The sequence below is a fragment of the Enhydra lutris genome, unplaced genomic scaffold, assembly GCF_002288905.1.
Source record: "Enhydra lutris kenyoni isolate GAN:26980312 unplaced genomic scaffold, ASM228890v2 scaffoldscaffold38, whole genome shotgun sequence".
NCBI classification, from domain to species: domain Eukaryota; kingdom Metazoa; phylum Chordata; class Mammalia; order Carnivora; family Mustelidae; genus Enhydra; species Enhydra lutris.
In genome coordinates, this window is record NW_019154122.1 from 5,550,204 (window position 1) to 5,560,647 (window position 10,444).

General features: G+C 52.1%; 1 protein-coding gene across 2 annotated transcripts; it reads right to left on the bottom strand.

Moving 5' to 3' along the window:
- Nucleotides 1-2,298: 2,298 nt before the first annotated feature.
- On the bottom strand, nt 2,299-10,149 carry LOC111154809 (phospholipase A2 group V). 2 transcript variants are annotated; one of them, XM_022514731.1, is made up of 5 exons: nt 10,088-10,149; nt 7,372-7,421; nt 6,102-6,246; nt 3,670-3,776; nt 2,299-2,998 (listed from the first exon to the last, which is right to left on the bottom strand). In XM_022514731.1, the coding sequence occupies exons 2-5, from the start codon at nt 7,409-7,411 to the stop codon at nt 2,877-2,879; spliced, it is 414 nt and encodes a 137-aa protein (XP_022370439.1). In that variant the 5' UTR covers nt 7,412-7,421; nt 10,088-10,149; the 3' UTR covers nt 2,299-2,876. The 2 variants fall into 2 exon arrangements, with proteins under 2 accessions (XP_022370439.1, XP_022370440.1); XM_022514732.1 differs by having other exon boundaries at nt 10,124-10,140.
- Between the last annotated feature and the right edge of the window lie 295 nt (nt 10,150-10,444).

Below are 10,444 nucleotides of genomic sequence, written 5' to 3' on the forward strand. Positions count from 1 at the left end.
TTGAGACATGACTTCCCTGATGGTTCTCCTGTCACCCCAGAGCTAGTCAAATAAGAGAATTAGAGAGAACACTTCCTCCCAGGTTTTGGTGATTCCTGGATTTCATCATTTCCCCCAGAGATGTTCACGGCAGCGAGACGGAGTCTGGACCAGTCACCATGGAGGACCCAATGGGGTCCCCCTCTCCAGAGGATGAAGCTAGAGCTCCAACTGGCCTAACCACCCAGGGACTGCCTCTGTTATCCAAGACAGTTAGAACAGAGAGGAACCTGGCCCTCAGGTGGAATCCAGGGGACCATCCTGAGAACCCCTAATACGGACGAGTCCCTGAACCACCCAAGGTTCTGTGTTCTCTCTGTGTGGGCCGGAGTAGAAGACAGTGGAGTTAGCGATCAGAGTCTAGAGCTTAGAACCAAGATCTAAGATCTAACTCTACCTTCTGCTGTTGATGTGCTGTGTGACTTTGAGAAAGTCTCCTAACCTCTCTGCACCTCAGTTTTCTAGTAGATTAAAAAAAGGTCCCCCCACGGGTCCTTCCAGTTCAAGCCCATCTCAGCCTGTGGTGTTGCTTCCCCAACCTCGCAGCCTCCCTTGTTCACAAACACCTGCCTGCGCCCGTCTGAACACTGGTGCCCCAAGCTGGGATGCCCAGAGAGGACAGCCTGTCCTGCAGGACCTAGCACCAAGGCCACCCCCGCCTGCCACCTGACCCTGACGGAAGGCGGGAGAACCAGGGTTGGGGTCTCTTCTCCCTCAGCCAGGATATCCACAACTGGGGAGAGATGGCATCAGAGCAAAGTTTCTGACTCTCCAACAGTCCTATTTAACTTTGGACTTAGGACGTGGTTTTGATTAAAAAAAAATTATTTTTTGATGATCAAATGGGACGTTTGAACCCCATTCCGTGAAACTCTGTCAAATACAGACGCAAACTTTTCTAAGACATTAGGAGTCATTTCATAAAATTAAATTTTATTTTGGAAACGTTCAGCGTTGGAATTTTTAAATATAGATCCCATTTATCATACGGTTATTTTGGGGCTTGTCGGCATAAGGAAACCAAAGGTCCTTTCTTGGAAGGGACTCTCCTCTGTTTTGGAATGTGCGCTTTCTTCCTGCAACCATGGCATTAGAACATCCTTTCTTTGATGAATCAATAGATGAGGTGGGTTTTTTTTTTTTTTTTAGAGTCCTTGCTTGGTAAAAATAAACCCCTCCTCTGAACCCTATTTTTTTTTTTTTTTTAGAAAAAAACAGATTTTTTTTAAAAGATTTATTTATTTATTTGACAGACAGAGATCACAAGTAGGCAGAGAGGCAGGGGGTAGGGGGTGGGAAGCAGGCTCCCTGCTGAGAGGAGAGCCTGATGCTGGGCTCGATCCCAGGACCCCAGGATCATGACCTGAGCCGAAGACAGAGGCTTTAACCCACTGAGCCACCCAGGGCCCCCCCCATTTTTTTTAATGTCCTTCTCTATGACATTCCAGAACCTCAGCGTTCCTGTGTCAGCACCCAGGTGGCCTCTGGATTACCCACTTACATTACGTGAAACGTTCTCATTTCTTTCTTTCTTTCTTTTTTTTTTAATTTTTTTTATTTTTTGATAAACATATAATGTATTATTAGCCCCAGGGGTACAGGTCTGTGAATCTCCAGGTTTACACACTTCACAGCACTCACCATAGCACATACCCTCCCCAATGTCCATAACCCAACCACCCTCTCTCGACCCCCCCTCCCCCCAGCAACCCTCAGTTTGTTTTGTAAGATTAAGAGTCTCTTATGGTTTGTCTCCCTCCTGATCCCATCTTATTTCATTTATTCTTTTCCTACCCCCCAAACCCCCCATGTTGCATCTCCACTTCCTCGTATCAAGGAGCTCATTTCTTTTTTAAAAGAAACTGGAAGTCAGAGAGGTTTGGTAACAAGCCTGAGACCACACGGCTGGAGAAGCCAGTGCTGGGATTTGACCGTGACCCTCGCTGGCCCAGAAGCCCAAGCTGGCATGATTCCCAAGCATCTTCTTCCCACCTCCTCAAGGAAGAATGAAACCCAGTGCTTGGCTGGAGAGGCCCCCCCCAAGGTGTAAGGAGATGAACTCCAAAGGAGACTTGGATCTGGTCCCTGAAAAGTTTCTCTTTTTTTTTCTTTTTTTAAGATTTTATTTATTTTTTTGACAGAGAGAGAGATCACAAGCAGGCAGAGAGGCAGGCGGGGGCGGGGGGAAGCAGGCTCCCTGCTGAGCAGAGAGCCTGACACGGGCCTCGATCCCAGGACCCTGAGACCATGACCTAAGCTGAAGGCAGAGGCTTAACCCGCTGAGCCACCCAGGTGCCCCTGATCCCCTAAAAGCTTCTATTTATGAACCCACACTCTCTGTTCCTGAGAGTCTACGGTAGAGTTGGGTTCCAGAGCCCCAGTGGCAGAGGGAGAAGAGGTGCGGGCAATTCCCCGGAGCAGAGGAAAATGCCTGTGTGATTTTGTCTTAAAAATAAATTTTATTTAATATTTGTATGGTACACTCTCTAGAGGGTGGTGGTGAGAATCCAAGATTGCAGAAACTGAAAAGTAAATGCATCTTCCTGGATTGGGGGGTGGTGCTGTCTTCAGGGTAAGGGGGAGATAGCCGGCCCGGAGCTAGGGGTGAGCTCACAAGTGGAGGTCAGGGACCCTGACCTTACCATGTCCTACCAGCAGAGTCCCTCTCCTGGGACTCTGTGCAGCATGAAGAGTGGCCATGGGGCTCCTCTGAGCCCCGTGGGCCATGGAGAGAGAAGGAGGGCCGAGATCAGGAGCCTCTCTCAAGAGCCCAGCAGCAAAGAGCCCAGCAGCATGAGTGAGCTCCGTGATATAGGAGAAGGGAAAAAAAGCCTCTGTCAGCAGAAGACTTGGGGAAAGTATAAGTAGCAAGTGTTGTAGCTCCTCAGGTTCCTCTTCAGACAGTGGGCAAGCTTCTGGTCACAGGTGCAGAGCTGCTGTTGGCAGAAGGACCCGGACCCTGCAGACAGGACACCAAATGCACAGTGAGGAAGGGAAGGTGGGCTCGACCAACAATGCCCCTCGGGCTTACTTCCAGTCTGAGCGGACTCCCCAATCTGCTTCCTGGCCCAGGAAGCTCTCAGTCTGTTGAGGGAGGCACAGCTTCCAAACTGGGAAGTGTGGGATCTGATGGAAGAGGCACAGCTCCTGGCCCAGGGAGAGGTTTTGGCCCCCTGCCCTCCAGGAGTCCCCAGTCTGGTGGTAGAGACCCCTTTTCTGCCCTTGGGAGTCCCCAGTCTGAGGGTGGAGTCAGCCCCTGCTCCGGAGGAACTCCAGCTCTCCTAGAGGAGACACCACCCCCAGACTTAGCTCTGAACTCAGATGGACGTGAGCTTGAATCCCAGCTGTAGCTGTGTGCACTGGCAAGGCTCTGAGTTCCAGTTTCCTCATTTGTAAAACAGGAAGACTAAACACGCCTCAAAAGGTGTTTGGGGGAGCAAGTAAATGGAGGTGTGCGAAGCGTTTGACACCTAGTGAATGCTCAGTCTGCGACGTTTCAGCCCTTGCCTCCCTTGCCCCCCAGCTCTGCCCTCCAAGGTATAGGCTGGCTAACATCTAGGGGCAGCTGAACTCAGAACCAGAAAAGACCCAGGTTCTATCACTGGCCCGAATGGGAAGCCCCAGTCTTACCGCAGGTGACCAGTCCCCGTGCAAATCTGTATGTATATGGCTGTGTCCAGATTTGGCAGCCTTTCTCCTCCAGCCGCCCATAACAGTGATCATGCACCCAACAGCACCTGTCATTGCAAGAGGCATAGATCCTGAGCAGAGGGGGCACGTCACTTTAGCAGGGGCCACCTAGGTAGGTGTGGTCTGGCAAAGAAAGAATCTAGGGATATGGCTAAATACTTCTCTGCTCTTCCACTGAGGCTGCCTGCCATCGGCAAGGGGTTCACTGACCCCCTCTTTCCTCCAGGAAAGCCTACGTGAGCCTACATTTCCCAGCCTTCCTTGCAATTGGGTGTGGCCACATGACTTGGCTCCCACCAGGGCATCACGGGCAGAAGGGATGCCCACCACTTCCAGATCCACCCATGAAACCCTCCCACACTGTCCTCCATCTCTCAGCTGGATGGCAATAACCCTGCAGGGGACCCTGAGGCCACAGGGGATGGCAGATCCACAAGATGGAAGGAACCTGGGTCCTGGAATTCACACGTGATTCACATGGAACTGTTATGTGAGCAAAAAACAAACTTCCAGTATGTGAGGTGCGTCCAATGGCATTTTTCGTGTGTGTGTTGATTTACAGAAAAATAAACAAGGTCGTACAGAGTGTTCCCTTTTACCCCACACCCAGTTCTTCCCATCATTAACATCTTATACAATACACTTGTTACAATTAACAAACCAATGTTGATGTCACTGACTAAGTAATCAGCTAAATCATAACACAGCATTATTGATTCATTAATTATAAAAAGTCCATAGTTCATTTAGGTTTCCTTAGTTTTTACCTAATATATTTTCCTACATGAGGATCCCATCCAGGACACCTCATTACGTTTAGTGGACACGTCTCATTAGGCTCCTCTTGGCTGTGACCGTTGCTCACACTCTCCTTGACTTTGATAACCTTGATGTTTGGAGGATGATGGGGAGGTATTTTGTAGGATGCCCCTCTATGGGTTTTGTCTCATGTTTTTCTCACGATAAGACTGGGGCGATGGGGGCGCCTGGGTGGCTCAGTGGGTTAAAGCCTCTGCTTTCGGCTCAGGTCATGATCCCAGGGTCCTGGGATCAAGCCCCACATCGGGCTCTCTGCTCAGCAGGGAGCCTGCTTTCCTTCCTCTCTCTCTGCCTGCCTCTCTGCCTACTTGTGGTCTCAGTCTGTCAAATAAATTTTTTTTAAAAAATTAAAAAAAAAAAGTCTGGGGTGATGGGTTTATTTTGCTTCTCTAATTACTCCAGCTTTGACCAATGGGAGCCCTTCCCATTGGCTCCTGTGCTCCCTCACCTATCTCTATCAAGGGAGAACTTCCTTATCTTTTGGCCTTATAGGAGACTCCAGACTCATCCTGTATATTTTCTGCCTTGGTCCTAGAACCAGTCAGGTCTCCAAGGAGCCTTGGTTCCCCTTTATGGCGAATAGTGTTAGAGACCGCGTCTGGGCACTAGGAGTTGCTGACTGCTCTTGGGATGCTGTTTCATTTAGTCCTCTCAGCTGCCAGAGCAAAATAAATGTGTCTCTATCAACCCATGTTTGTACACACGTCTGTACCTATTTCTGTATGCAACCACCTGCTAAACAGGAGTTCATACCGACGTCCTCATCTCCAATCCATTGCCCCAGAAGCGAACTCCAACAGTGGAAAACTTGGCTCCCACCATCTGCCATCCATTTGCTCAACGGACCTACACCATCATCCACATCAGGAGTCTCAGAATTTTCCAAAGAACCGTCTCTCTGTCTCACATGTTCTAGAATTTGGACACTTCCCAATCAAGAAATGGAACCTAGGTCCCTTTCCTTCCAAAGTCTTTGTGACTGCCTCCACCAATGGACACCATAGAATTTCTGAGGCTAAACCCTTTTTCATGCAGTCTTGGGACACTCAGTCTTGGAACCCCATGGTCACTGTTCTGTGGGGAAGTCCCAACAGCCTTGGAGAGGCCTAAGTGACAGGAATCGAGGCCCCCAGCCCACAGCCTCCACTGAGGCCCCAGCCAGCAGCCAGAAGACATGGGAGCGAGCCATCTGGAAACTGGATAGTGCAGCCTTCTTCGAGCTGCCCAAGCAGAAACTGGGGGGAACAGGGACAAGCTATCCCACCAAGCCCTGCCCCGAAGGCAGATTTGTAGCAAAATAAATGGTCATGTTCACTTACAGCCACTACACTTTGGGGTGATATGTACATAACAACGGACCAACTGACACGCATGGTCACTGAGAAGCATGACGTTTCTAGATGTGTCTTGGGCAAGTCAGTTAGCCCCCCGGATACACAATTTTCTCCCAACATGGCCCTTGAACACTCATCTTCCAAAACTGACACGGAATTACTCGAGATCATGTGGGCACAGAGGCTGAGCATAAAAGATTATCATGGTAATCAGCTCACCAATCGGTGCCGTCCTTGGGGGTCCCCTGACCGCCCAAGCCGCAGTAGCAGCCATAGAAGCCATAGCTCATCAGGGCATCCTTCTTGGTCACCTCCTCAATCATGGACTTGAGCTCCAGCAAGCCCCCGGGCACAGCAGGAACACCTGGAAGACAGCCCCCGGCCCCCGGGGAACACGCTTATTATCGGGCATGCACCTGCCCCTGCCCCCACCCTGGGGCTTGTGGGGACCCAGGCATCTCCTTCTCCCCATTAGTGTGACAGGAGCAAGAAGGGGGAGGCAAGCAGTAGAGCTAAATGTCTGGACTTGGAGAATGAGAACCGTGGGTTCAAATCTTGCCTCTGCCACTCATTTCACAGCATGAGGTTGAGTGTGTCACTGAATCTCTCAGAGCCTCTGACTTCTCATCTGGAAATGGGGTGGGGTGGGAGGGCCCAAAGTGAATGCCTACATTTTAGACTTATCCTAAGGGTTGAAATGAGAGAAAGTATGTGTCTTTTCTAGGCAGAGAAAGTATGTGAATTTCACTAGGCAGACACCTAGTGAACGACCAAGAAATAGGAGGTCTAATTAATACGGTACCTTTCTCTCCTGATGATGCCATGTCCCTCCTCACAAATATACCATTTAGGACATAAGGCCCAGGACCTTAGCAAGGTGGGATCCCTCCAGATCATTGAAGCCAGCTCCCTTGCCTTCCAGATTGGGAATCAGTAGTTTGGAGGGAAAGGTTCAGGGTTTCACAGAGAGCCAAGTGTTCCCTCCCTGCACTAGATCTCCACCCTCTGCTCTCCGGCAGTCTCCAGGGATCTGGCAAGACATTAAAGATTAGGCCAGCCTGTTGGGGTGCTGTGCACGTGGTAACGGGGCTCCTCTGTGCTGTGCCAGTTCTCCCCAGCTGGGAGGTGGTAGCAGGGGGGACCAGCCTCTGCAGAGAATGACCCAGGACGGAACAGTTACAGATGGGTCTTGTTCTCATTTGGGTTTTATTTTGTTTCGTTTTGCACCAAAGGAAAAAATATGCCTCCCACATTTGCAAGCTGCCTGTTGTCTCCGTAGCCCAGTCTTCACCCGTCACCACCTGAAATCGTGTGACAGCCCCATCGGGGGGCTGCATATCACCCTGGGTCACAGAGGAGGACACAGAGGCTCAGAGCCGAGATTCAAACTCAAGTCTCCCCAACCTCAAAGACTAGCCTCCTTTCCACTACCCTATTGTTCCTAGAGGTGAAAGGTCACAAGTTCAGAGGTCATGGGGCCAGCACTTACTACAAATGAGGAACCAAGCCAGTGGGAGAAGGCCGTTCATCTCTGGGATTCTGGAAAAGAAAACACATCCCGTGACATGTCTCTCAGGGGATGCATTCGGACCCTACTTCTGGGTCCCCGCCAGACCCTACACACTCCTGTTGGGGAGCATGTGGGTGACCTCAGTCAGGAAAGAGGCAAAAACCTTAAGGAGTTGATCCCAGGGTCACGAGCCCTCATGGGGTACTGTCCCCCATAGAGGCAGGAGAGGACTTTCCCACCATAAAAGCCCCAACACAATAGCGCGCTCTGCAGACCATGTGCCCACCCGTCGGGGCCTTGTTGTAGTTGGTGGGTCTAGAGCACTTTTGCCTTCACAGGCCCCCTCCTCCAAAAAAAAAAATTCTTTCAAGTGCTATTTTACAACTGTGTTGGCATGGAAACGAACCCAGTCCAGGCTGAATGTGGTATTATTACCTATTCGTGACTCTTACATTCAGTTTTTTTTTTCCTCCTGATCCTAAGAGTTCAAGTTCAGACATTTCCATGGGCCCCAGGCACTGTGCCTACCTAAGAAATAAGTCGACCCGAGGTACGTATGAGGGCTTCAAAAGGTAGGTGTCCTTGTTCCCATTGAGAGCTCATATGGAGCTCGTGGAGAAAAAGGAGTCTCAAAGGGCTCATGGAACTTGCCAGAAGCCATGCAGCTAGTAAGAAGCAGAGGAAGGGCTCAAAGCCAGGCCCATGCACCTCTAATGGCAGGACACAGCCTCCTGTCATGGAGAGTGAGTTGCCCTTTGAGCCATGGAGCCTGGAGACCCCAGCTTCCCTCCCCAGCACCTGCCTTCGGCAAACATCTGCCTCACCCACTTGAGTCCCGAAAAGTCACACCCAGAAGGCAGAAGAAATTCCATGTGTCTTGGGCCAGTGCCTGATTCAAACTTGGCCTCTCAGAGGTTCTTTACCGGCAACTGCCTGTTTCCCTTCCCTTCCCTTCATTTCCCCAGAATCCTTGTTTATCCACAGCTGCTCGTTTGGCTGATGGTTTGCCAGGATTTCCCTTTCGGTGCCCAGCTGTCTCTGATCCCTGAGTCTAGAGGTCACTTGTGCAGTGCTCGGCCCTGAGCCCCTGGCACCACCCGAGGCCTGGCTCCAAGCACACACAAGCTTCTGCTCCCCGGGGCTTCTGGCTACCGGGCTGGCCTCTCCCGACCGCCCTTTGTCCAGCAGCACCTCTGAGTTCCAAGAACATTCCTCAGGATTCTGTCCATCCATGGCCTCTGGCCCGAGAGCTCTAACCAGCCAAGGGAAAAGGCTCTAGATCCTATCCTTCCACACTAGTCTTCCTCGGCTGCTTCCCAGAGCAGCAACAGGAGGAGGGGGCCAGCCACCACGCACGGGGCATCCACAGCGTGCCGGGTTCTGTCCCCTGTCGCTTCAAGCCTGCCGAGGACCCTGCCAGGTGACTATTGTTAAACCTTCTGGCATGGTGTCTGTCCCTTCAACTTGTTGAATGAAGGGATAGCAGTCGTTGATCCCACGGATGGGGAAAATGAGGCTCAGGCAGGGGGACGTGAGCTACCCAATGATTCAGCCCAGGACTGTGAATCTACTCTTCTCACTGTCTCTGAGCAGCCCCTGTGAACTATTCTCGGTGTCCCTTTTCCATATTTGATGATGCTTTGATGTCCTGTGGATGCTTTGCCGGCCCGGGAAGACACAGTCCCTCCTGGGAGTAGCTAATTCCTAGAGGGAACAGAAGACCCCTGGGAGCATGGCTTCCATACAAGCAAACCAGCCAGTCCACAACTCACACCCGAACCCCTCTATTGAGCTCTTCCACTCCCAGCCAGCATTTCCACTGCCCTAAATCACCCCGGGGCCAGGAAGCAGGCAGCTGGGGATACCCTCACCCCTGCAGCCCAGAATCCGCTGAAATCCTTTGAGCCGGCCAGTCCCGAACTGTTTCCCCTGCTCTGCCCTGCCTTGCCCATGGAAAACACAAGAAAGGCTCTGGGCTGAGCTTGCTCTCATTTCTTCTGCCTGCTGATCAGCCCTGGTGCTTCCCCATGTGGCCCTGACCATGCCGTGGGTCCCCTTCTTTCAGAAACCGTAAATAACAGACTGTCTTCTAAATGGCGCCCCGCTCCCCATCTCTTGGCCTCACCACACCTGAAAGGAACCAAACTCCCAGGCAGGTTTTAGAGCACCTTGGGACGGGCCCACTGGTGCAGGGAATAGTGCGAGGCCCCGTGGGAAGGGATCTGATGCAGAGAGGTCTCACCGAGGAGGCGACCGAGGCATAGACACAGCCGCCCCAGTGGCCGGGAAAGTGGCCCATCTCTGGAGCTCAGAGCCAGCCCCCAGGAGAAGGATGTGGAGCTGGCTATTTTTATCAAGCGACCACAGAGGGAAATGAGCACAGCCGTGAGATAATTTTGGAGTAAAGTGGTGGCTGAGGTCATGAGAGGTGGAGGGAGTGGAGACAGACAGCCTAACAGAAGCCCAAAAACGTGGGGGTCGGAAGTGGCCGGGTCCCTGGAAGGAGAGGATGGAGCAGCTGTCCCCCCCACCCCCACCATGGTCAGGTCTCTAACCACAAAGGATGGATAGCTCCGAGCCCCACAGCACAGCAGACATGTGAGAGACCTCCCCTCAATCTGGGGGGATGCACTGGGGGATCAGGGGCCTCCTCTCCCAGACCCTCTCCCTCCCTGTGCCCTGCCCACCACCTCACCTCAAGCAAGGCAGCCCCCAGAATGAGATTCCTCACCAGGGAGACCTTCTCTCTGCCTCAGGCCTGCAGAAGACACAGGGACTGGGCCCTTGGGTTTTAAAGGCCTCTCTGCACTCCTCCCACGCTCTGGCCTGGGCCGGATCCAGGAGTCCTGACGGCTCAAACAAGAAGGCCTGTTTCTGCCCCTCAAGATCCCCAAGGACTTTTTGCCTCTTGTGTCCCGAAGCTGCGATTCCTTGGAGCGTGTCACAGTGCCCAGGCGATGTTCAGGAGAGACACCTAGGAGGGTCTAGCTAGGGCCACCCGCGGTCCAGGGCTCTCCAGCAGGGAAAGGAGAGCTGGAATCACCCTCCCAGG